This window comes from Sardina pilchardus, chromosome 3 (genome assembly GCF_963854185.1).
Source record: "Sardina pilchardus chromosome 3, fSarPil1.1, whole genome shotgun sequence".
In the NCBI taxonomy this organism is placed as follows: domain Eukaryota; kingdom Metazoa; phylum Chordata; class Actinopteri; order Clupeiformes; family Clupeidae; genus Sardina; species Sardina pilchardus.
In genome coordinates, this window is record NC_084996.1 from 38353696 (window position 1) to 38381453 (window position 27758).

The 27758-nt window shown below is 41.9% G+C and overlaps 1 protein-coding gene across 1 annotated transcript; it reads right to left on the reverse strand.

The window, feature by feature from the left end:
* Nucleotides 1-18841: 18841 nt before the first annotated feature.
* LOC134077546 (BTB/POZ domain-containing protein KCTD5-like) lies at nucleotides 18842-26856 on the reverse strand. Its single transcript, XM_062533215.1, has 6 exons — nucleotides 26298-26856; nucleotides 25962-26070; nucleotides 25630-25721; nucleotides 25093-25188; nucleotides 24865-24990; nucleotides 18842-20434 (listed from the first exon to the last, which is right to left on the reverse strand). Exons 1-6 carry the CDS (start codon nucleotides 26619-26621, stop codon nucleotides 20405-20407), a joined length of 777 nt encoding a protein of 258 aa, XP_062389199.1. The 5' UTR covers nucleotides 26622-26856; the 3' UTR covers nucleotides 18842-20404.
* Nucleotides 26857-27758: the final 902 nt, after the last annotated feature.

Genomic DNA, 27758 nt, shown 5'->3' on the forward strand with positions numbered 1-27758 from the left:
ACCTGCCATTCGTAAATCTCCGGGGGGTCATCTCTCCTCATGTCACGCCATAGAAAGCGTAGGATTGGCTTGTCTTCAGGCAAGAGCAATACCTGGTGAAACATACCACGTATGTCGCCACTTATGGCCACCCCATGCTCCCTGAAGCGAAGGAGAACACCCAGGAGAGAAGGGCTCAAGACTGGACCAGGCAGTAAGCACTCATTGAGGTTGAGTCCTTTATGTCTGAAGGAGCAGTTGAATACTATTCTATCTTTACCATTGTGGGTGGTCATGAAGTGGGGAATGTACCAACTCTCACCAGTGGGCGTGGTCTCAGAGGACAGTTTCACAACAGCATTGGCGATGACCAGCTTCTGGACTTCTGCATTGTATGAGGCTGCCTTGTCAGGGTCCTTTACCAGTCGTCTTTCCATGCTTCGGAGGCTCGGCAAGACGGCTTCCTTGGGGGCTTCGAAACAGGGAAAGTCCCTTTTACGCAAGAGGGGTGTAGCGTAACGAAGGACTCCATTCACCTCTACTCTAGTTGTCTTGGCCTCCAAGAGGCTGATGGCTTCCTGATCCTCCCTCGATCTTGTGACCTGTTTCTCACAGCGATAAGGTAAGACGTCGAGTTGCCACAGTCTTTCTACATCTCTCTTCAACTCTAGCTCCGCAGGACTGAGGGAAAGGTGAAGGCACTCTTGTGGTCGAAGCTGAGTCTGAAGGAGTCTAGCAGGTCCTTGTAACACCCATCCAAGCTGGGTCTTGATGGCAGCTGGACCATCGGGTGGTCCCAGACGGACTGGTGCGATGGGTGTTATCAAATGGGAGTGATCAGAGCCAATGAGTAGTAGAGGTGGTACCTGTTCAAAGGGCTCTATGGGTAAGTCTTTCAAGTGCTCATACTTGCTCAGGATGGTAGCAGGATATGAATGGTCAGCCAGTCCAAGGCGTTCACCTGTGAACGCTGCTTTGATCCTGAAGGTCCTATGTGGCTGGCTGGCAGGAGATAACTGGAAGGAGACAGAGGAGCCACTGATGGTCTGGACGTCTTGGCGAATCGTTCGCAGGGCTAGACTTTCCTCTACGCCTTGAATGCCCAGCTTGCGAGCAGCTGCAGCGAGCAAGATGGTCCGCTCTGATCCATCATCCAACACTGCGTAGGTATCGACGGTCTTCCCCTGATAGTGAATTAAAACTCTGACGACCTTCAGGAGAACCCGTCTGCCGTCTGTAGGCTGGTCCAGGTATAGGGTTTCAGTGGTTGTCGGCTTAGCTGATTCCTGCTTAGTGCTGCCATCTTTGAAGTTGACTTCATGTAAGACTTGAAGGTGCTTGCCCTTGCAGATATTACATGCTTTCTTCAGTGTGCACTGAGCAGCCTGATGTGTGCGTGCACACCTCCAACAACGATGATTAGTCCGAATCCAGTCTGTCATCTGATCCTTACTGAAGGCTTTAAAGGTGGTGCACTGGCTTAGGTAGTGGTCATCATTGTTGCAATAAGGACAGAAGGCCTTTGATGTGGTGGTCTTCTTAGGGGACTGATCTGACTTGGACAAGGACGATGCAGGTGTCTGGTTTGCTGCTACTTCATTAGCTCCATGTAGCACCATAGTAGAGCGGGCTGGTGGTTTCATCTCTCGCTTGCGGTTTGACTGTTGTCCTTGCTTCTGGCCTTTGTTGCTGGTTTGTGACTCAGTGCCTTGGCACCATGCCTCGTAATGGAGCCATTCGGACAGGTCTATGAGATTGTAAACAGTACCCGGACGGTGACCCATCTGCCGGCGAAACTCTGACCTCATCTCAACTGGTAGCTTACTCAGAAGTCTCTCCACATGCGACCCGCATCGTAGCTCTGCCTCACCTTCTGGGCCCAGGGTATTCAGCATGCCAACAAGAGACCTGATCTGAAGGGCGAATTTCTCAAATGCTTCAATATCACCTCTCCTGACATCTGCTGAGTCCATCACACTGGCTATCTTCTTGAGAGCCATCTTATGGGGCTGACCATATCTCTCGTTCAGAGCAGTCATGGTGTCAGAATAAGGAAACGGGGAGTTCAGAAACGAATCTGCTACCAGACGAGCTTCTTCGAGCTTCAGATGATCCATGAGGATTTGGTATCTGAATAACTCCGTGGCATCAGTAGGCAATAGGTTGTCAAGAGCGATCTTCAGACGAGTAAACTCACTGGGATCTTTTGTGACAAAGTTTGGTATTGTTGGCTTGGGACCCCGGTAGGTCTTTTCTTGGACTGCTGGATATGTGGGCGGTGACACCGTCGCTCCATAGTATGGCCTTTGGAATTGAGGAGGATATAGGTGTGGAGCTACTTGAGGTGGCTGAGCATACATGGGTCCAGCTGGGGGCCCTTGAGGTTGCGGATGGCATGCATAGGACTGTGGCTGAGGCTGAACAGGAGACCGGTGAAGATGGGAGTAAGGTACACTGGTACGGTACGCAGTTGAAGTATCATAGAAGGGCACGCTGGATGTATGTTGGCTCCAGGCTGGCTGCTGTATACTGGGAGCTGTGGAGGCAGCCTGGGCTTTCATGCTCTGCAACTCACTCAGCATTCTCCCCATGAAGTCATACAGTATCTGGTCTCTGTCTGGATCCTCTTTGATCGTCTGACTTGGAGGGTTAGGATGATAAGGTTGATGACCAGTTGCCTGATATAACTGAGGTGGGCAGTTGGTGCTGAGCTGAGTAGGATAGTGCTGTGATGCTGCCAACGCTGCAGTCGAGTAGGCAATCTGAGGCGGTTGACTGTACGTGTTCATTGAGGATGAGCGAGGTAACACTGAGGCAGGTCGGGTGGCAGGCTGTACAGGATAGGAAGGCTGAATCTGTGACAAAGGAGGTGGGAACCCATAATGGCTGCCTGGTAGCGGCGCTGACTGCTGGGCCCACCTTTCCCAAGGGCGGTGGTAAGGAGATGACAGTTGTTGACCACTAGCCGGTACGGCATGACGCATTCCCTCCTCAAAGGATTCCGTCAGAGCTTCCATGGGATCTACGCCATTTTGGCTCACTGGACTTCCTGCTCTGGTAGAGGGTTGAGTCTCTGGCACTCCTTCCTCCCACATGTGCTGTATCCTCTCCTCAGTACCCTGTGCATGCAGCTGTGCTGTGTGATGAACCAATGGCTGAAAGTTAAGTCTTCGACTACCAGTCAGATCGTAGTCTTGAAGATAGGCAGGTGGCTGAATCTGGCGCCGTGGCCTAACAGCTTCTGGCTGAGATGGAACCGGCTGCATGTCTTCAGGAATTCTTCTTTCCAGGGCTAACACCAAATCCGGCTCGAAGGACCTTTGTTAAGTAGGCGGGGGTGTAGCGTTAATATGGACGGACTGTATGGTGAATGATGGAATTAGGATGGGTGTCTCCCTGGGGTGTCGGTCAGGACACAGGACTCAAGGATTCATTTTCAATTCTTTACTGAAGGCTTTCAGCACAGCACAGCAGAGCACACAAGGGTACAGGCAATAATCACTTTAGTAGTTGACTTGTTTATGTTAATATGGTTGCTTATGTGTGTGGTCTGTAATCAAATAAACAAAGAATACAGAATAAATGACATTAATATTAGTATCAACATCACTAATAAAGGTACAAAGTACAGACAAGTTACATATCACTTGCGTTAAGCAAACTAAGGTTAACAGGCTTCAGAATAGTGCAATTCGCCTATAATTCCCAAATAGGACTTACATGTAAACAAATGAGTGCAATAGCGCCGCCTAGCGGCGCATACAATTACTCCCTAGCATGCTCCCATAGCGTGATCATGCTCCCATAGCGTGATCACTATGACACGAGTTCGTGTACACCAAACTCTCGTCAAATAGGCATGCAATCACTAACACCATCATGCATTCTACACTTAAACACCCCATAGATACAAACTTGTGCACATTTAAAGGCCGCACACCGAACACAAAGGCAGTAACTACATAATGGTAAAGTGAAAGTAAACGAACACAAGTCCAATCGCCGTTACATCCTCGTCAGACTTGAAACATCTCGGCCACATTACTATACAACATGTTGACCAGTACCAACATATATTTATTGATGAAACAACAAACATGTAGGCACGAAGCCTCAAACTCACCCCGTGGTCAATTACGCACACGAAGCACCAACAACATAATGTCTCTCTCTCACTCGCTTCGCGACCGCATGCAACTCCTGCGGCCCACACGAACACAACTACTGGCGCATGCGCGCAGGAGCGGTCTTTCTAACAGTAGGTCTTGCTTATGCTATGCCTGCTTTGTATTTTTCAACTTTGTAACTTTTATACTTTTTAAACTATTAGTTAAAAACTATTACAATTTCCCCCATAGACTTAACATTGCTCATTATGACATCACGGCAGCAATTAGAATCTTAGGCCAGGTGGCCGGCCACCTGGGCACCAACTGTCAGTTTCTCTGGCTTTAAGCATACAGTCTCTCAGAAGACTACATATCCTGTTAACTGTTTCCTCTGTCCACAACTGTTTCAAAATAAAAGTCCTCACTGCAATAATACACTATTAAATCATTTAACCATTGAAACTACTCAACTATTGAACTGTTCAACCATTCCAACTGTCAGTTATCATCCACTATGCCTCCAGTCAACTACATGAAACCTCCATGTACCTAGCAACCAACATAGCAACCATTAAAATTAAGCGTTTATGCCCGTTTCCATAGCAACCAACATGATTATACTGCAGTAACTTCTTGTTTCCTGATAGTGGCCACCATGGATACCCTAGCAACAAATGTTTCAAAATAAAAGTCCTCACTAGCAAGTTAGCTAGTTAGCATAGTTAGCATTTTTAGCAGAACTGCAAAAAATCATCAACTAAGTTAGCGAATCAACCTGGTTAGCATTGTTAGCAAATTTAGCATTGTTAGCATAGTTAGCATTTTTAGCATTACTGCTAGAAATCATCGGTTAAGTTAGCTAATCAACCTGGTTAGCATTGTTAGTAAAGTTAGCATTGCTAGCATAATAAGCATTTTTAGCGTAACTGCTAGAAATCATTAGCTAAGTTAGCTAATCAACATTTTAACATGAATAGAAATCATTAGTTAAGTTAGAACTGGTAATTCCTTGGAATTGCATTTCTAGTTATTAAACTTCTTCTTCTAACGCAGCCAATTCAGCTTCAACCGTTTAACGTAGAAACTTCATTCAAACGTTGTTGCGTAGGTCTTGCTTATGCTATGCCTGCTTTGTATTTTTCAACTTTGTAACTTTTATACTTTTTAAACTATTAGTTAAAAACTATTACAATTTCCCCCATAGACTTAACATTGCTCATTATGACATCACGGCAGCAATTAGAATCTTAGGCCAGGTGGCCGGCCACCTGGGCACCAACTGTCAGTTTCTCTGGCTTTAAGCATACAGTCTCTCAGAAGACTACATATCCTGTTAACTGTTTCCTCTGTCCACAACTGTTTCAAAATAAAAGTCCTCACTGCAATAATACACTATTAAATCATTTAACCATTGAAACTACTCAACTATTGAACTGTTCAACCATTCCAACTGTCAGTTATCATCCACTATGCCTCCAGTCAACTACATGAAACCTCCATGTACCTAGCAACCAACATAGCAACCATTAAAATTAAGCGTTTATGCCCGTTTCCATAGCAACCAACATGATTATACTGCAGTAACTTCTTGTTTCCTGATAGTGGCCACCATGGATACCCTAGCAACAAATGTTTCAAAATAAAAGTCCTCACTAGCAAGTTAGCATGGTTAGCATAGTTGGCATTGTTAGCATAGTTAGCATTTTTAGCATAACTGCAAAAAATCATCAACTAAGTTAGCTAATCAACCTGGTTAGCATTGTTAGCAAATTTAGCATTGTTAGCATAGTTAACATTTTTAGCATTACTGCTAGAAATCATTGGTTAAGTTAGCTAATCAACCTGGTTAGCATTGTAAGTAAAGTTAGCATTGCTAGCATAATTAGCATTTTTTGGGTAACTGCTAGAAATCATTAGCTATGTAAGCTAATCAACAATTAATCATGAATAGAAATCATTAGTTAAGTTAGAACTGGAATGTTTCATCTTTAAACAGTCTACCTTCACACTATCAACTCTCTGTAAACTATGCAACCACCATGTTTACCCTAGCTACACCTTAGTAACCATATCTACATTATCTATCTATTTCTGCATTTTCATGCACTGGTAATTCCTTGGAATTGCATTTCTAGTTATTCTTCTAACGCACGCAAATCAGCTTGAACCGTTTAACGTAGAAACTTCATTCAAACTGCGTTACGTAGGTCTTACTTATGACATGTGTGCTATGACTTTTCAACTTTGTAACTTTTATACTTTTTAAACTATTAATTAAAAAACGATTTCCCCATAGATTTAACATTGAGCTATTTCCCCATAGACTTAACATTACCCTTTATGACATCACGGCAGCAATTAGAATCATACGCCAGGTGGCCAGTCCAGGTGCAGCAGCTCTCTCTCTCTCTCAGGCTTTAACATACACTGGCTCTCTTGAGGGCGCTTTCACACCACTAATTCGATTATTTGGTCCGCTTCAGGCAGTGAAATTGTTATTATGTAGCATATAGACTCCAGTGAGGTCCGCTTTCACACCAGAAAACGAACCAAAATTAGTCTGATTGATTTTTTTCTCAATGTTTATCTTCCGGTAGAAATCGGCGCCAATTTTGACTCACTATTTTGACCTACAGTCTATGGTTTGGACCCCAGTTCGCGTTCTCACCAGAGGGACCGCACCAGAGGTCTACTTTTGGTGCGGAGTCAAGCGGACCGAGACCTCCTCTTTTTGCAGGTCTCGGTCCGCTTGTTTTGGTGCGCACCCGAGTGCGATTAATGCTTTCACACCAACGAAAACGGACCGAACTAAGAGGTTTTGGTACGAATGGACCGTTTGGTGCGCACCAAACGATGTTGGTGTGAAAACACCCTGAGACTACATTTTCTGTTCCCCTGTATCAACTGTATCAACTTAAGTCTTCCTAATTCCATCCAACTTTCTATCCATTCATCTTCTTCAAACCATTCACTCATCCACCCATTCTAAACAGTCTGCCTATCAACATCAATTAGACGATCTACATTCAACTTTTAAACAATCTACTCTGTCTCAGGCTCTCTTAAGACTAGCCAGTTAAATTGATTACACCTGTATCTGTATCCACTACTCTCAGTAGAGAGCTGTGTCTCTCCATTCTACAAGAATATAAGGCACATTCCATCCAACTTTCTATCCATTCATCTTCTTCAGACCATTCACTCATCCACCCATTAAACTGTCAATCAACATCCATTAAACTCTCTGTCTATAAACATTAATTAGACTACATTCAACTTTTAAATTATTTACTCTGTCTCAGGCGTCAAGCATATGTGACCATTCACAGCGAAATCAGTCGTTTTGCGCACATTGTTATTTTGAGAAAATCAACAATAACAAACTTCCGGGTTAAAATGTTGAATTTCACGTTTTCGCATAATTCGGCTGTATACAGTCTACAGTTTCATATCGTGAACGCATTTCACTGAAAAACCTACGTTTTGACTGTTAAACCCGGCGAAGATTCAACACATTTGCTGTCATTCCCGTTGTGCACGCGCTGCTTAAACAGGTGATTTCTCCTCTCCTGGCATATCGTGACAGGAGAACCATGTCAACTTTGGATGCGGTTATCTTAAGCCCTATTCGCACGGGATTAGTATTACCTGTGGACCTCTGGTCATTTTCAAATTATCACCCCACCTCTGTGTTACTTGCAGCGCATTCGCACGGGATAAGCAAAGTCTGTAAATAACTCTATTTTCACTGACATTACACCCGGATATGTCGTATGCTAACGTCCGAAAACAACGCAGAAAGTAGAAAAGATATGCAATTGCAATGGCAATCACTGAGATGCAGATTCGCACGGGATTAGTATTATCACCGGACGTCTGTGTTTGGCGAAATACAGTAGGTAATTTGCGGCGGAATTTTCACTTTACAAATTACAGACATGGCACATTCGCACGGGACTAAGATCTCAGGCATTCTCCGCAATTATCACAAATCACCAAAGGTCCACAGGTAATACTAATCCCGTGCGAATAGGGCTTTAGCGATAGTTTGTGTAATACCCTCGATATACATATCGTTGGAAAGCTTAGTTTATGGCCGTTCACGTGAGCACAATAACTTAATTTACTAAATTTTACCGAAACGACTGGTTCCGCATTACAGGGTCACATATACACTCTGGCTCTCTTAAGACTAGCCAGTTAAATTGATTACACCTGTATCAACTGTCAGTTTCTCTGGCTATAAGCATACAATCTCTCTGAAGACTACATATCCTGTTAACTGTTTCCTCTGTCCACAACTGTTTCAAAATAAAAGTCCTCACTGCAATAATACACCATTAAATCATTTAACCATTGAAACTACTCAACTATTTAACTGTTCAACCATTCCAACTGTCAGTTATCATCAACTATGCCTCCAGTCAACTACATGAAACCTCCATGTACCTAGCAACCAACATAGCAACCATTAAAATTAAGCGTTTATGACCGTTTCCCTAGCAACCAACATGATTATACTGCAGTAACTTCTTGTTTCCTGATAGTGGCCACAATGGATACCCTTGCAACAAATGTTTAAAAATAAAAGTCCTCACTAGCAAGTTAGCTAGTTAGCATGGTTAGCATTTTTAACATAACTGCTAGAAATGATTGGCCAAGTTAGCTAATCAACCTGGTTAGCATGTTTAGCATAGTTAGCATTTTTAGCATAACTGCAAAGAATCATCAACTAAGTTAGCTAATCAACCTGGTTAGCATTGTTAGCATTTTTAACATTGTTAGCATAGTTAGCAGTTTTAGCATTATTGCTAGAAATCACCAGTTAAGTTAGCTAATCAACCTGGTTAGCAATGTTAGTTTAAGTTAGCATTGTTACCATAGTTAGCATTGCTAGCATAGTTAGCATTTTTAGCATAACTGCTAGAAATCATTAGCTAAGTTAGCTAATCAACCTGGTTAGAACTGTGAGCATAGTTAGCATAGTTAACATTTTTACCATAACTGCATGAAATTAGTAGCTAAGTTAACCAATCAACCTGGTTATCATTGTTACCATAGTTAACATTTTAACATGAATAGAAATCATTAGTTAAGTTAGAACTGGAATGTTTTAGCTTTAAACTGTCTACCTTCACACTATCAACTCTCTGTAAACTATGCAACCACCGTGTTTACCCTAGCTACACCTTAGTAACCATATCTACATTATCTATCTATTTTTGCATTTTCATGCACTGGTAATTCCTTGGAATTGCATTTCTAGTTGATTTTTAATATTTTTTTCCATTCTATAAATCTATTATGCTCCTTGGCACATTGACCGACTGACACCAAACCTTTTTAAAATAATACCCACTGCTCCCCTACACATGCCACAAAGTTCGGTTTTCCATTTAACCCTTTCATTGATTTTTTATAAATGTTTCAATTCTACAAATCTATTATGCTCCTTGGCCAATTGACATAATCACCCCTAACCTTTTTAGGATCATACAAACTGGGCTCTCACACATGCCACAAAGCTTTGTTTTCCAATTAACCCTTTCATTGATTTTTTATATTTTTCCATTCTATAAATCTATTATGCTCCTTGGCACATTGACCGACCGACACCAAACCTTTTTAATATAATACACACTGCTCTTCTACACATCGTGAGCTGAGAATTATAAGGTTCTATCTCCATTTTGGTCGAAATTGAGTTTTTGACATCATCTGATCCATTAGGTGCTTATTAATGCCTGTGTGGTGTTATTTTTGTAAAAAAAAAAAAAAAAAGTTAATTATTAGCAAAATAAAAAAGTACTACAGTACAGTTTTGCTAGCTATGTAAAACTTTGATGCTCAATATCTCAGAACTACCCTAAACGGAGATAGAACCTTATAATTCTAAGCTCACGACATGCCACAAAGCTCGGTTTTCCATTTAACCCTTTCATTGATTTCTAATAAATGTTTTAATTCTATAAATCTATTATGCTCCTTGGCCAATTGACCTAATGTCCCCTAACCTTCTTGGGATCATACAAACTGGTCCCCCACTCATGCCACAAAGCTTGGTTTTCCAATGAACCCTTTCATTGATTTTTTTATCTTTTTTTCCAGTCTATAAATCTATTATGCTCCTTGGCACATTGACCGACTGACACCAAAACCCTTTAATATAACACACATTGGTCCCCTACACATGCTACAAAGCTTGGTTTTCCAATCAAACCTTTCATTGATTTTTTATATTTTTTCATTCTGTAAATCTATTATGCTCCTTGGAAGATTAACCCACTGACACCAAACCTTTTTTAATATTGTACACAATGGTCCCCCACATATGCCACAAAGCTGGATTTTCCATTGAACCCTTTCATTGATTTCTAATAAATGTTTTAATTCTATAATTCTATTATGCTCCTTGGCCAATTGACCTAATGACCCCAAACCTTCTTGGGATCATACAAACTGGTCCCCCACACATGCCACAAAGCTCGGTTTTCCATTTAACCTTTTCATTGATTTTTTAATATTTTTTCCATTCTATAAATCTATTATACTCTTTGGTACATTGACCGACTGACACTAAACCTTTTTTAAATAATACACACTACTCCCCTACACATGCCACAAAGCTCGGTTTTCCATTTAACCCTTTCATTGATTTCTAATAAATGTTTTAATTCTATAAATCTATTATGCTCCTTGGCCAATTGACCTAATGTCCCCTAACCTTCTTGGGATCATACAAACTGGTGCCCCACTCATGCCACAAAGCTTGGTTTTCCAATGAACCCTTTCATTGATTTTTTTATCTTTTTTTCCAGTCTATAAATCTATTATGCTCCTTGGCACATTGACCGACTGACACCAAAACCCTTTAATATAACACACATTGGTCCCCTACACATGCTACAAAGCTTGGTTTTCCAATCAAACCTTTCATTGATTTTTTATATTTTTTCATTCTGTAAATCTATTATGCTCCTTGGAAGATTAACCCACTGACACCAAACCTTTTTTAAATAATACACAATGGTCCCCCACATATGCCACAAAGCTGGATTTTCCATTGAACCCTTTCATTGATTTCTAATAAATGTTTTAATTCTATAATTCTATTATGCTCCTTGGCCAATTGACCTAATGACCCCAAACCTTCTTGGGATCATACAAACTGGTCCCCCACACATGCCACAAAGCTCGGTTTTCCATTTAACCTTTTCATTGATTTTTTTAATATTTTTTCCATTCTATAAATCTATTATACTCTTTGGTACATTGACCGACTGACACTAAACCTTTTTTAAATAATACACACTACTCCCCTACACATGCCACAAAGCTCGGTTTTCCATTTAACCCTTTCATTGATTTTTAATAAATGTTTTAATTCTATAAATCTATTATGCTCCTTGGCCAATTGACCTAATGTCCCCAAAACTTCTTGGGATCACACAAACTGGTCCCCCACTCATGCCACAAAGCTTGGTTTTCCATTTAACCTTTTCATTGATTTTTAATACATGTTTTAATTCTATAAATCTATTATGCTCCTTGGCCAATTGACCTAATGTCCCCAAAACTTCTTGGGATCATACAAACTGGTCCCCCACTCATGCCACAAAGCTTGGTTTTCCAATTAACCCTTTAATTGATGTTTAATATTTTTTTCCATTCTATAAATCTATTATGCTCCTTGGTACATTGACGGACTGACACCAAACCTTTTTTAAATAATACACACTACTCCCCTACCCATGCCACAAAGCTCGGTTTTCCATTTAACCCTTTCATTGATTTCTAATAAATGTTTTAATTCTATAATTCTATTATGCTCCTTGGCCAATTGATCTAATGTCCCCTAACCTTCTTGGGATCATACAAACTGGTCCCCCACTCATGCCACAAAGCTTGGTTTTCCAATTAACCCTTTCATTGATTTTTTATATTTTTCCATTCTATAAATCTATTATGCTCCTTGGCACATTGACCGACTGACACCAAACCTTTTTAATATAATACACACTGCTCTTCTACACATGCCACAAAGCTCGGTTTTCCATTTAACCCTTTCATTGATTTCTAATAAATGTTTTAATTCTATAAATCTATTATGCTCCTTGGCCAATTGATCTAATGTCCCCTAACCTTCTTGGGATCATACAAACTGGTCCCCCACTCATGCCACAAAGCTTGGTTTTCCAATTAACCCTTTCATTGATTTTTTATATTTTTTTCCATTCTATAAATCTATTATGCTCCTTGGCACATTGACCGACTGACACCAAAACCCTTTAATATAATACACATTGGTCCCCTACACATCCCACAAAGCAACATTTTCCATTTAACCCTTTCATTGATTTTTAATATTTGTTTTAATTCTATAAATCTATTATGCTCCTTGGGCAATTGACCTAATGTCCCCAAACCTTTTTAGGATCATACAAACTGGTCCCTCATACATGCCACAAAGCTTGGTTTTCCAATTAACCCTTTCATTGATTTTTAATATTTTTCCCATTCTATAAATCTATTATGCTCCTTGGCAATCAATGAAAGGGTTAAATGGAAAACCAAGCTTTGTGGCATGTGTAGGGGAGCAGTGTGTATTATATTAAAAAGGTTTGGTGTCAGTCGGTCAATGTGCCAAGGAGCATAATAGATTTATAGAATGGAAAAAATATATTAAAAAATCAATGAAAGGGTTAATTGGGAACCAAGCTTTGTGGCATGTGTGGGGGACCAGTTTGTGTGATCCTAAAAAGGTTTGGGGTCATTAGGTAATTTGGCCAAGGAGCATAATTGATTAGTAGCCTTATTTGTGTCATAAAACAATTATGTCATAAAATCTACAGGACAGGGGCACATGGGACATGCAAACACCATATATTTGGAGTGTTCCACATGAGGGAATTTCAATGGTATGCTCCACAGCCATTTTCGATCTTTTTAAATTTTGAATATCAAAAGAATCTTGAATATTAAACTAACTTTACCGCGCCTTCGCGGAATCTCTTTTCAAATAATTAAAACATAGGCTATATTCTAGATGCATTTGTTTTTAGCTTTTCATCAGTTTGGATAGTTATCCTGCAAGCTTACCACTTCCAGCCGTTTCCTCAGTTCATAGATCCAACATCCATCTGGATTTGCTATCCCCCATCGGCACGTCCTCAGGTGTGTTTGTAAAACGGCAAAATTGAACTGTTACTAGCTTTTATGGTTATATCAGTAGTTAGGCTACACTTAATTAAACGTAATTACACTTAATTAAATTAATGAGCCTCTGGTAATTTTAAAAGCGCATAGCCTGGCACGCATCAGCCATCTTTGACAGCTAGTTCGCGAAATCAGCGCATTTGACCCACAGCCTATCCTCGTCAAACTGACACCTGCAAGTGACACCGAGAAGCTTTGACTCCAGATGCTGCTGGGCTATGCCGTCTTTTCCAACCACAGGTCACCTGGAAAGGTCAAGTAAAGTGAAAGTGTTAAACACTAAAGGCGAACACCTTTAGGCGATTTTAGGTTATAGGGCTTTGTAACACTGATATAATTGTGACTTAACTTTCACCATGATTTAGTCGTGCAGCTCTCGGTTTCTCAATGCAGTCTACTACTCCTTGTGGCCTTTATTACAGCAGCAAAACGGGATTCAGTTATGGTCGACTCAGCTCCTGTACTTTTGCTTACTTTTCTAAAAATTCATTTCCTATTCCTAATATGACTTTTATTGCTGCTCACGCCATGTGAATATTGGAGCAAAGTCTAACACTATTGATGTTTACGCATCTCATTGCCATGAGACCATTTTTACAATCATTGTTAATAATTACTACTTCCTGTATACTTTGTCTAAATGTGCAATGGATGTCTGTACCATATAGGCTACTTACCTACCCATAGCCTAGTTGTCTTTGCGTTAATATTTCCTTTTCAGCCAATTGTGCTTTGCTGTTGTATCCTGTGTCATGTTGCATACTATTGAATAGGGTTGGTTGTTGATTTACCATTGTGGTAAATCCCCTATCACCTTTCCTGTGAATATCGGAAATCCCAATTTCTGTGGAAAAGGTAAGAGCCTATTAGTGCGACTGTGAGTTGTTGGTGTGCGTATACTGTTGCTGTGTATAGTGTTATCTAATGTGCGAATTAATGTCATAACCAAAGTGTTTTATGTCTTCCCATCTGTACTGTGTGTGTGTGTGTGTGTGTGTGTGTGCAACCGTAAGGTATTGTTTGTGTCCACCTAAAGTGACTGTTTTTATTGTTTGATGCCAACACCTATGTGCCACTCAGCTCAGGTATGGTTTGATTATCTAAATGAAGATGATCGAGCATCTGGACCAGTTCTAAGAAGATTTCTAAGTTATACTGGAGGGTTGCTATGTAATGATGACTCAGGACACTTGCGGTGTACTAGTTGCCTAGGCTACTGTCTGTATTGTATTTAAATATGCAAATTGTAATTTTGCAGTGCAAATAGTAAAAATATTACATTCATGAAATACATAAAAAGAAAATAAATAAACCACAAAATTCTCAATTCAATAAATGGCGACAAATATCTTTAATCTGGTTCAAGGATCTTGGTGCACCCCCTTATAATGAATACCTACAGTGTTTGTGTCCAACATATCAAATAGTTAATCTCTAATCAGTGTAAACAAATACAATATCAATGTATGTATCTATTCTGTGATGATTTACAATATAAATTCCAAAGGGAACATTCTCAGGCCATCTGCTTGAATTCAGGATGGGACTGTGTTCTTCCGAAATAGGGAGAGAGAGTTGGAAAGGGGGTGTGGGACCAGTCAAGTCAAGTCAATCAAAGTCAAGAGGGAATGGGATGTAATGTGTTTTTTAGGATGGGAGATGAGTTGTCTCCCGTTGTTTGTCCTATACCACCGAAGATGGGGAAGGCACAGTGTGGGTGTTGAAAGACTTGGTCCGATCAGCAAAGGTGGCTCGCCATCCCCTTCATCAAAATACTAAAAAAATTCTTTGTTAATACTATGTACTTGTAGGTTTCTTTCTGTGTAGATTTCTTATTTTCTTAGTTGCTAGATGTTAAATGATCTCATTCTCCTGTGGTTTGCCTTCCTCTATATGGTTATACCGTATATAGGGTTCTTTTGTAGTCAGCTATAACAGTAGATAGCCATTTTCATTGTAGTATGTCGGATACGTTTATTTAACGTTGCCAAAGTTACTGGGGGGGGGGGGGGGGGTGCTGCATGCTGATTCACTAGCGGCGCCCACTCTTTTGAGTGTATAAGCTGCATCAACTGGTTTCTCCTGAATAGAGCCAACTTTACCACTTGTTCTGACAAGCAGTGGGTGGAAGCTCATCGACCGACCATGAACAGCTACAGCGGGTTTAGGAACAGGGCCCTGTCCTGTCTTGGCTGGGTGGGGATGGGGCAACATCACCCTAACCCTGTCCAGAAACCAAACCTCTCCATTCCTATAGTGCCTCAGTTTCACAATCCGAGATGGGCTGTATTGTTGCTGGCAGGCCCCTGAAGGGAAAGCAGTTGCTGGTCTCAAGCCATGCAGAAGAGCCATGGCTTGGTGGGGCGGGTCATTTGGGCGTTACCAAACCCCCTCCGGTCCAAATTCTACTGGCTGAGCTGCTGCCACGGCGTCGAGCAGCATGTCCGATCCCTGCACGGCGAGAAAGGGGCCACGGTACTCCCACGCCCTAGTCTGGCTATCACCATACTAAGCTCAATCTTTTCAACTTCATTTCTACTGCAGCCTACCCAAAGCCTACTACACCCATAATCTGAAGTGGACAGAGAGGCCGAACTGGACTACTTCCTCCAACACCAAGTGAGGCTGCAGGTGTGTACATGTTAATCATGTAAACGCAAATGAGGCTTCTCGGACAAGTATACTTGCGTATACAAGGAATTAGGTCTCTGCGTTTATCCTATCCGTGAATTAGTGAACTCACACAGCACACAGTGAACACACAGTGCAGGTGAAGCACACACTAACCCGGAGCAGTGTGCTGCTTTCATACAGTGGCACTCGGGGAGCAATGAGAGGTTAAGTGTCTTGCTCAAGGGCACTTCAGCCGTGGATGTGGGTATGGCAGAGCAGTGCTCAACCACTTCCCCCATCCGCATTTTTCCAACTGGTCGGGGATCGAATCGGCAACCCTGGTTAACTATTCACAATGTTGCAGCAAATTTGCAACTTCACTGGAAGTCTGCCTCAGCGGACAACATTGGCAAACTTCTGATAATATTTTCTAGTGAACTCATACGTAACCCACAAATCACGTACATTGTTATGATTATTAGAATGGAATGCAGCTCTTCTTGTGCCTCACTAATGATGAGTCAGCGTATTCTGCTCTGACATTAACACAGCTTAGATTGTTCAAAAGGGTGTTCATTTATTGAACGTCTGTCACTCACATCGACCGAAGCCCGCAGTTTCAAGTAGCCTCCTCCCCTCAGCCGTTCCCAAACGCCCAGAGTTCAATTCCAATGATTTGGAGATTCAAAAAGTTAATCTTTCATATAGTCTTCTAGACAGTAGATATAAAGTTAAATATTTCAACTTTAATCTTGATGAATATAGTTTGCAGCTCATGAAAACCAAAAATCAGAATCTCAAAATATTAGAATGAAGAGATTATAATGCAGAAATGTCGAAATGTCTAAAATGAACTAATCTGAAAATGGTTCATATACTGTATACCCTCAATACTTGGTCGGGCTACTTTTGCACAAATTACAGCATCAATGGTATGGAGGCAATCAGCCCGAGGCACTGCTAAGGAGTTATGGGAGTCTAGGTTGCTTTGACAGCGGCCTTAAGGTCGTCTGTATTGTTGGGTCTGGTGCCTCTCGTTTTCCTCTTGCCAATACCCTGTAGATTCTCTATGGGGTTCAGGTCAGTCGAGTTGTCTGGCCAGTGTGGTGGCAGGTGCCGAGTCCTGCTGGTGAAGGAAATCAGCATCTCCATAAGCTTGTCAGCAGATGGAAGCATTAAATGCTCTACAATCTCTTGGTAGACGGCGGCATTGACTCTGGACTGTAAAAACACAGTGGACCAACACCAACAGATGACATTCCACCCCAAATCATCACTGACTGTGGAAACATCGAACTGTACTTCAAGCAACTGGGATCATGTGCCTCTCCGCTCTTCCTCCAGACTCTTGGGACCTTGATATCCAAATGAAATGCGAAGAGGAGTTTGGACTACGGCTCAGTTCGGTCCACCTCTGTCTTTCCTCAGGCCAGGTAAGACGCTCATAACCATGTATCTGACTCAGGAGTGGCTTGACACTAGGAATGTGCCACTTACAGTATAGCCCATTTCCTGGACACGTCTGTGTTTGGTGGCTCTTGATGCAGACTCCAGTATCAGTCCACTCTTTGTGAAGTTCCCCCAAGCTTTGCTTGACAGTTGTCTGACCTTTTGTGACTTCCCCTCCTTGTGGTGGGTGTCATCAAGACAACTATGAAGTCAGCAGTGATTGTGGTTGTGTTTACGGAACCAGACTAAGAGATTAAGAGATGAAAGGCTCAGGAAACCACCATTTCTATATACTGTAATAACTATCTTTATTCTAAGAGACTGAGTTTATTTTTGAGAAACTGTTTTTTTGTTTGGTTTTTTTTTACTTTTTTTTAACCGCCCTCATTTTTGCCTGAGATAGGGGATCAATCACAGAACAGGGGGGAAAGCAAGACGATGATGAGCTATGCACAGACGCATTTCATAGACATCCGTGGCGCCCAATAACGGATCTGGGCATTTTTTTCAAATACGAGAAAATGAACGTTTGGTTGCCAGACCACGTCTCATTTGAGAAGTGGTAGGCGCTAGCCAGGCTATAATGAATCGAGAATATATCAAAGATTTACTTGAATCTTTCATATATTCTAGATTCATGAACTTCTCCATGAGATTCTATTTTTTTGAGACCAACCTGTATTAGAGAAACTCCATGCTGTTGTGTATTATTGATATGCTACAGCCTATCGATATTGCTTCTGACCATGACCATCCCTTTATGATCGCCGTGTACCAATCTTGTGATGGCTACTTCCAGAAGGATAACACACACACAAAGCTTGAATCATCTCAAACTGGTTTCTTGGAGTTCACTGTACTCAAATGGCCTGTACAGTCACCAGATCGCAATCCAATGTTTTTGGAATGTGTTGGAATTTGAGATTTGCATCATGGATGTGCAGTTGACCGATCTGCAGCAACTGCATGTTGCTATCATGTCAATATGGAAAAGGAATTTCCAGCTCAAAGCGGTCCAATCCAGCACTAGCAAGGTGTACCTAATAGTGGTCGGAGACATTATTTACTTGACTACATAATTTAAAAATAGATGTCATGAAATATTCCACATGACAAGTAATTTCCTCTAAATACTGTATGTCTCCTGCCCAAATGCAAGTATATTGTCTCTGTAATTGTTTTTCGTGTGATGGGACAAAGTTGGCAGGGTCCCTGCACGGCCAGGCATTGTGATGCACTTGATCAAAAGCTATGCTTCCTGTCTCTTCCAGTAAAGAAGCTTGTTCAAATGCTTTGCTCCACCCTTGGCAGACACCCGCGTGACATTTATTGTTTCTCCCCTGTCCGCAGGAAAGAGGTTGTTGTGGCAATCCCAGGGTGCAGAGAACTCACTGGTCAGATCGCGCCTATGAGTCATGCAGCGTTTTTCCAGACTGGAGGAGCGCATAGAGGTACAGAAATTCAGTAAATGTATATCACACAGACTTTTATTTCATCACAGTGCAGTTGTTAAATTGCGCATGTTCATGAGACAAATGAACAATTCACCTTTCAAAAAGGTATGATTAAATGTTAATAATATAAAAAGGAAATACAAAGCAATACAAATTTACATTGATCAGCATACAGGGGTGATTCACGCATTTCAAATGTATTATTTTTGCATTCAGTACATTTAATACTTACTCGCACAACATGTGTTAGCTCCACTCCATAAGACAGAATTTATGCAGTATCAGGTGCAACGTCTACAGGAGTTAACTTCCTATTAACACAGGAGCCAGACAGACACATCATTACTTAATCTCTGATAATACAGAAATAACAGATCATGCCCCTAAATGTCAAAAGTCAAATATGTAAGTCTTCAGAGAATAGGGAGATTGGCAAACGGAGAGTATTTGATGGGCTTTCCAAAGACAGTACAATGGTCTTTGTCTGTGTGCAGTGATCTGCTATATTTGTTGTATTCTGTGTTGTCAGGCAGCAGTAAGTTTCCCCTGTTCCCCTGTGTGGAACACTTAACTCCTCTTACATTCCGGATATTCAGTCACGCAGTTGCAAGGAGGACTAGATCATGGTTCTATGGCTCAACCAATTTTCAACCAATCATGTCCAATCTCCTCTCCGACCTTGCTGCTCGAAGCGTCCTGAGCGGTGTAAGACACAGTCACACACTTTGTCACAACAAGTTTATGATCAGAGCAGAATTCCTGATAAGTAAGAATGAATACAGTGAAATCCTTGCAACGACTTACATATGACACAAGAAGCTACTAAGAATACGAAGCTACTGCTAGGAAAGCAGAATAAGTGGTTACAGTGGTTAGCATCGCATAACAAGCTTGTGACTGTATTGTCCTGACACAATGTTCTGTGTTATGCCATGCCACTTCCCTTTACACATTAAGTTGCAGATAAACATTAAGGAACAAACTATTTAAACAAATATAATTATTTCCACTAAATGCTGTCTTTCTTACTGTAGTCGACAACCTGCATTTCATTATTTTGCGGTTTTGCCAAGCCAGGACTTACACAAGGGGAGGCCAACAAATACACACTCAGATTCCACAACTCATCAGCTCTTCTGTCTCCAGTGAACATGCACACCACAAGGGTAATTAGTGGGACATATGCAAATAAGTAACCACTGTGAACTGTTAAATGTGTGTTAAGGATGTATATTACAATTATACAGCATGAATTACAGTGTAGCAAAATACATTACACCTATCGTTTTTGGTGGATTTTTTTGGTGTGTTTGGCAGGGTGGTATGTTGCTGGGGGTTTTTTTTTTTTGGTTGCCTGTGAGTGCAAGTTCGGTGCAACATCGAGGGCTCCCAAATCCAACTGAATGTAACCTTTCCAGGAGCATTTGATACGGTCAGCTAGACAGCGCGCTGCCCTGGAGATCTGTGACCCTGGTGAGCCAGCGGGCCCTCTGGCAGCGGAGAGGAGGTTGTGTTTGAGGGTGGGAGCCGGGGAGAGACACGAGGCCTCATGGGTCAATGGGACAGGTGTGGGTGTCCCTCAACTCACATCCGCGACCCTCTCTCCTGGAGAATCTGCAACAACAGAAAGCACTGTGTGTTATGAACTTATAGTTAAAGGGATATTCCGCCATTTGTGGAAATACGCTCATTTTCCACCACCCCTCGAGCAAAACAATCGATATTTACCTTGTTCCCGTTCATCCAGCCATTCTGTGAGTCTGGCGATACAACTTTTAGCTTCAGCCTAGCATAGATCATTGAATCGGATTAGACCATTAGCTTCTCGCCTGCTAGCTTCATGTTTAAAAGTGACTACGGTTTCTGGTAATTTTCCCATTTAAAATGTGTCTCCTCTCAAGTTAGAAAGTGCAATAAGACCAACTGAAAATGAAACCTGGCGTTTTTCTAGGCTGATTTGACATGGAACTACACTCTCATCTGGCGTAATAATCAAGGCAACTTGCAGCTACTGGCACTACTACTGCTTGTTGTCTATGGGGACTATTTTCAGATGCTGCGTACGATATCACTGCACCTATGGTACGTTTGCAAGTTGCCTTGATTATTACGCCAGATGAGAGTGTAGTTCCATGTCAAATCAGCCTAGAAAAACGCCAGGTTTCATTTTCAGTTGGTCTTATTGCACTTTCTAACTTGAGAGGAGACACGTTTTAAATGGGAAAATTACCAGAAATCTTAGTCACTTTTAAACATGAAGCTAGCAGGCGAGAAGCTAATGGTCTAATCCGATTCAATGATCTATGCTAGGCTGAAGCTAAAAGTTGTATCGCCAGACTCACAGAATGGCTGGATGAACAGGAACAAGGTAAATATCGATTGTTTTGCTCGAGGGGAGGTGGAAAATGAGCGTATTTCCAAAAATGGCGGAATATCCCTTTAAAGCAACACTAAAGAGTTTTTTGTACCTTCAAATAATGTTTTCAAAATCCTTTCAGTGTTTCATCAACTTGCAACGGGGTGAACGGCACTGCATTCGCTTCGCAGCAACTTACATAGTGCGGTCATAACCACACTCTGTAGGTTTACCAGATCGGGTAGCAGATCTGTAGTTCAATGGAATGAGACGTAAGAAAATTTGACTGGCTTCGATATTGCCTTGTCTGTGGACATCGTTATTTGCTGGATAAACAAATGGTGGTGCGTGACCGGAGGAAAAGTGCTTTAGTGCTACTTTAAAGGAACACTTCACTGTTTTTTCATAATAAACTAACGCGCAGCGCAACTTTGATATTAGCTAGCCCAGTTCATTCATTAGGATCCAAACAGAGATTAGAAGTTAGAAGCGACCAAACACCTCCATGTTTTCCCTATGAAAATACAGTTACATGAGTAGTCACACGACCAAGTATGGTGGAACAAAATAAAACGTGGTGCATTTCTTTTTCTTTTTTTTTTTTAAGTATATTTTTTGGGCTTTTGTGCCTTTAATTTTGACAGGAAAGTAGAGAGAGACAGGAAGCGAATGGGTGAGAGAGTCGGGGTGGGATCCGGAAAGGACCACGGGGCGGGAATCGAACCCGGGTCGCCGGCGTGCGGTGCAGGTGCCCCAGCCAGTTGCGCCACGGCTGGGGCCAACGTGGTGCATTTCTAAGCAGGTAAGAGGGATAACTATATTGTGTGGCGGAATAACAATTGGGAGCACTTACACTCCCTCCAAAGTGAAACTGAAAGTGCAAGAGTAAGTAAGGATATTACTGCGCCACACAATATAGTTATCCCTATGCTTCGCTTCACTTTGTCAAGACAGTTCAAACCCTTCACTTGGTCGAAAAGCACACATCCCCTCAGGATGCTGCTTTCATTTTTCATTACTGAACCTCTGTGGGGAGATACACCTCCCAACCGAAACCATCACAGGGTAAAAAAACCCCACAAGCTCTGGTTCCCTAAAAGCTCAGCGTATTCGCATATGTCACAAAGAACAGGTAGGCTACACAAGAAGAGTGATGTGAACACATGTAGCCTGGCTAGACAGAACCTCAAGAAGGCTGTTTGGCGCCAGTCAGACTGGAGTGTGATCCAAGTCTCAGTGACACTGGCAGATGTCAAGAACACTCATTAAACAGAACAGTCACAAATTAAAATCAGCCCGGCAATCACTCAATCACTGACCGACAAACTCAACACCTTTGGAACTCATTAGGGCCTCTAAAAAATACCACATACCACACCAGATCTTGTCTCAACATTTTCAATAATACACCACCTTTGTAACTTTTCAGGGGCACAGGTCCTAGCTAAGAGGGCTTATTCTGACCAACAGAGAATGTGTTCTTGAATGTGTTCCGTTCATAATTCTTTGAACCTTGGTGCTATCTAGTGAACCAGGCCGCATTTCCACCAGTTGTCCTGTAAAAATGGCAGAAATTAGCTGTGTAAAATGCTAATGTTAATGTCTGCAGTATAGTGCTGGTTGACTACTTTTCTTGACCCATGGCAACAATTGATATGGGAGGGAAATCTCATGTTTTTGCCTTATCCTCCCTGAATGGTAGAATGACACGCCTACCTCAGTTTACGGGGGGAAAAAAACAACTATTTTCTGCTTCCAGCTCTGAACCAAAGTGCCACGTTTGAAACGGTTTCTGTTTGGTTGAAATGCTTGGGTTGAACGATCAAAGGAACCGGTTCTCTGTTGATGGAAAAGGGCTACGTGTCGTGTTTGTTCCTCCATTCTCTCTCACCTTCGCCCAGAAGGATGTACTTGAGCTCAGCACAATGTTTGGGATCTCGCCAGCCAGCCCTGAAGCCCTGTGCCACCCTGCGCTCAACAGTGTTCGCATACGCTTTCAATTAGCCCATCTCTACGTCCCGCCCTGTGTTTCGATGTATCCATCATCGTTCCAGTTCCAAGGAAGGACAAATACAAATGCCTGAGTCACCACAGGCTCATGGCTCTGACGCTCGTGTTGCTTCCAAAGTCCCATCTTGTCATTATCCAAACCAATCACAGACACCCCTCTGGGTCCTCTATAGAGCCGCCTACAGAGACAAACGAGTCTGTGGACAATGCTGCAAACCTCACTGTGTTCCTCAAGGGCTCTCAAAATTGATGTAACTCTGAATGTTTAACACTCTGTAAAGCACCATGAGACACGTGTAGTGTGTTGGTTGCTCTATAAGTGAAATTAAATTGAAAATTGAAATTGACTCGCCACCACACTCTACACTTGGACATTTCCAGCACCTCTTTTAGTGCTCTGTTAGTAGACCTCAGTACAAAGTTCAATACCAAACCACCCCCACCCTCTAAGGTGCACCCCAAGGTGCCTGAGTTGCAGAGACTGAGCCCCATCTCAGAGTAATCTCCAATGATAGCCATCTGGCTCTGTCACCCGTACACCCACAACAATGGGTGTACGGGTGACAGAGCAACAAACAAGCTTTTCTCATCCGTTATTTTAAAGCATTAAGACGCTCTACATATGTCATCTGGTATAGGCTAATTGATACGCCTGGATAGCCTATGAGCTACGCACAGACGCATTTGATAGACATCAGTAGCCCCCAATAAACGGCTCTGGGCGTTCGTAAACTTGGCCTCAAATACGAGAAAATTAATGCTTGGTTCCCAGACCACATCGCATGGAGATGTGGTGGTAATTAGTAGCACTTATTGCTCCACTAACAAAATCCTAGTGGCAAAGTACCTTTATTGTACCTTGATTACTTAAAATAAAATAATAATATTAGAATAAAATCTCAATCTCTCCCCATATATGTAGGCTACTCTCTCCGCCCACCAATGGCTGCACCTCAAGCTGCTACAAAAAGCTGGAGTGGACATCACCGACTGACAGCTGGTCGGCCTGGATACCAGGACATTTTGTCAGGACATGTCAGAATGCTGCGCGATGCAGAGTGTGCATAGCCTGGCTAGCACCTACCACTTCTCGTATTTGAAAAAATGCCCAGATCCGTTCATTGGGCGCCACGGATGTCTGTCAAATGCGCATAGCTCATCCAACACGGTCTCACACCCAACTCGTCGAACGAGGACGCATGCCAAGCCCCCTGGCGTCAATATCGGAAGCCGAAGGTTCCCCCGCGCGTTCATATGCATATACATCAGTGTAAATCCTTTGGCGTCGAATGTAGACGCAAGAAGGCAACGGAAACTTCTCGGATGTTCTGTGATTGGTCACCAACATCAGGCGAAAATTTGGGTGTTAGTGTCCAGACTGCCTTAGCAGCGTGAATGAAATCACCGCGCAAGGCAGGATGGGAACACCCAGGCTAGAGTGTGCATGGGAGATATTCTTGAATTTCCCCTTGGGGATCAATAAAGTATCTATCTATCTATCTAGTCAACTTTAACTTACACTTACTTTAACACAAAGTCAAATTGCAAAGTGAAATTCCTGCAAGTATCACACATTTTGTGAATCAATAAAGTAATTTTGACTTTGATACTTTGATTAACAATAAGGTAAAATGGATGGGGATGGGATGGGACACCACTTTTCTGTTGGCATACTAACCTTGGCTTTTTCTGTAGGTTCAACAACCAGGCCATTGATGGAATTGTTCAGCTCCCGAGACACCACACACAAAAACTCTGCCTGGTCTTCATTACCATAGTTGTATGACGACCCAATGCTGATGAGCTGTGAATACAGCATGCGTGGCAAACACAAACAAGGCTGTTCAAAAATGTCTGGGTTAAGTTTGAGGCACAATCTAGACCCAAGCATTGCTTCATATCATACCTGTTCAAACTTCCAGCCATCGGACATGGTAGAGACCATCTGGGTGAGTTCCTCCTCCTGGCACTGAAGGACTCTGTACACATGCTTCACCGGACCCTTCGAAAAGAACATTCAAACAAACATTCACACCATTCCATACAAGGGCATAGATCTGAAACTGAGATATGGAATATTGACCAGCTGACATGGACCAATTGACTATAAAGAATCTATGCACTACTACATAGGCTTCCATATTAAATAACTTAGTTTATTAAGCCTTTCTTAGAAGCGTTATGGTTTGTACATTATAGTATTTAGTTATTTTCATTAAGCTAGTGATTGACTGTTATTTGTATGTTGTTTCAGAAAAAAGCGTCTGCTAAATACCATAAACATAATAAATATATGTAAGTTTTCCCTAAATTCTGCTATCAGACCATGTTCCACAAGCCAAGCAAAGTCTTACAATAACTCCATCTAGTGGTGGATACTGAATGTTGCGTGAGGACACACACACACACTCACAGACACACACGGATACACACACACACTCACTTGTGATGTTCTGTTCTCATTGTCCCGGATCCGCTCCTTCACCATTCGAACCAGAGCAGCAATGTTATAGAACTCTGCCTCCTCCAAGACACCTGCACAGCAATGGCTTTGTTACTCATTACTCCAATGTAGAGCTGTTAGATTGTTTACATAATTACCAAACATTCCACCAAGCATCACTTACACCAGAAAGATGTGTTGCTGCACAGGCATGTGTGTGTGGTTCTATGCATGCTTGCAAGAGTTACAGAGAGACAGGAGGAGGAAAAGAAAAAGAGAGAGACAGAGAGAGAACAGGTGGATTGCATGTGCTGTAGTGGGTATTTCCTTACCCTCTTCTGACAAGTCTTTATTAATGATCAGCTTGCCATGTCGCAAGTAATTCAAGACAGGGCCAAAATAGGTGGGGTCCCTGTCAATCAGATAGGCCCCTGTCTCATCCTTCAACAAAAACCACAGTATCAGGAATATGGCACAGCCAGGAAGTCTTCTCCGGCACGTCCCAGTTTAATGGCATTTTATCTCCCCAACTTCTCAATCTCTATTCCCAGCAAAGTTTGAATCTATACAGCCCAAATTCTGTGTAGCCTAAGATGTTGTCGTTTATGGCTGACATGTCTTGGAAACGCCCACCACCACCTTTGCACTCAACATCAAAATGAACCTACCTTGTCCGATTCCAGGTCTGGATCATCTTGGCACAATCTAAACAGAAACGATTTTTGGTCCCTGCAGAGTGTCTGTCGGGTGGTGCAGAAAAAGGTGCCGCCGACATTCAGTCGTACCCAACGGGTGCCAGGTTTTTCTGACGGCGCGCCTGTGTTGTTTTTGCGGGGATATCCTGCTATTGAACGTACTGACAGCCCATGGCATTTTACACCTCCGTGTGTAGCGATCACCACTGCAGGGGAAGCGACTGGAACGCGCCGTTGGTGCTGGTCAGGATGATCAGTATCAGTACCACTCGGCTCCAAGATGTGGAGATCTGCCATTTTATTGGAAAACAAACGACAGCCTATTCTCTCAAGCTCTCCCTGACGCTAGTATCGCACTAAAAACCACAGGCGTTATCAACGCAGGCGAAGGCATTGTCTGAAATTACACAACAGCAGAAATCCAAGTAGCCTATTTGATTCTGCATCAAAAAAATGTGAAAGGTTTGACAGCAAAAGTAAATCGTAGCCTATAAACTTATCTAGACTTCTTCTGAAGATTGCCAAGATGATGTGCTCTGTTCAGTCGGTTCATTTCAAAATAAAAGTAACCTGACACTGTTGTGAAAGGAGCTGTGTTGTGTGTACAATTTTGATTGTTGAATAGATTAGCTTAGTAAATTCGCTGCGCCAAACAACAATGTATTTTTCTCAAAAAAATAAAAATAATAATTGTGAATGTGAATCTGCACAGCTTTATAACACTAATGACTAATTGATCAGGTCCTTGAAAGGTGCATGAACAATGGAGCATCACTTAACACATGGATGAAAAAGTGGTTGCCAAATATCTTGCCAAATATATGACAATTAAATAAATACAAGCTGCTGCCTCATCAATTGTCGACATTGACATGTCATTGACTAAGCCTATTCACTTGATTTATTATAAGGATGTATAGTTTGCATAGTCTACTACTAGAGCAGACTGTTGACTGATCTTGCCTGCACAGCCTGTGGTGATGTGCCAGTGCTGACCGAAAGCCTCAGCCTGATCATAAAATAAATCACAGGTAAATTGCTCCTTGAAATGGTGTAGTTGGAATCTAATTGGAATGTTAACTAGATTCTGAACAAATGTATTTTGTCTTTCTAAATAGACCTAGGCCTATTATAAGACAACATGACATATCAATTTAATGTGAAAATGCAATACAACCAACTGTTTCATCCTAGCCCATAAGCAGCTGATAAAAAAAACAAAATAAAAGACTGAGGGTAACTGTAACATTGTTTAATGTTTATTTTGAGAAACACCACCAGGAATAGTGAAAAGGCTTGAAGATAGGCCTGTTAAAAATGGATATCCATCTAACAATAAAAATAGTAAGTTGCAATATACTTACACAGTGTAATGGATGTAGGCCTAAGTAATTAACCACAATAATTTAATTTAGCACAATACTTTATTTTTCA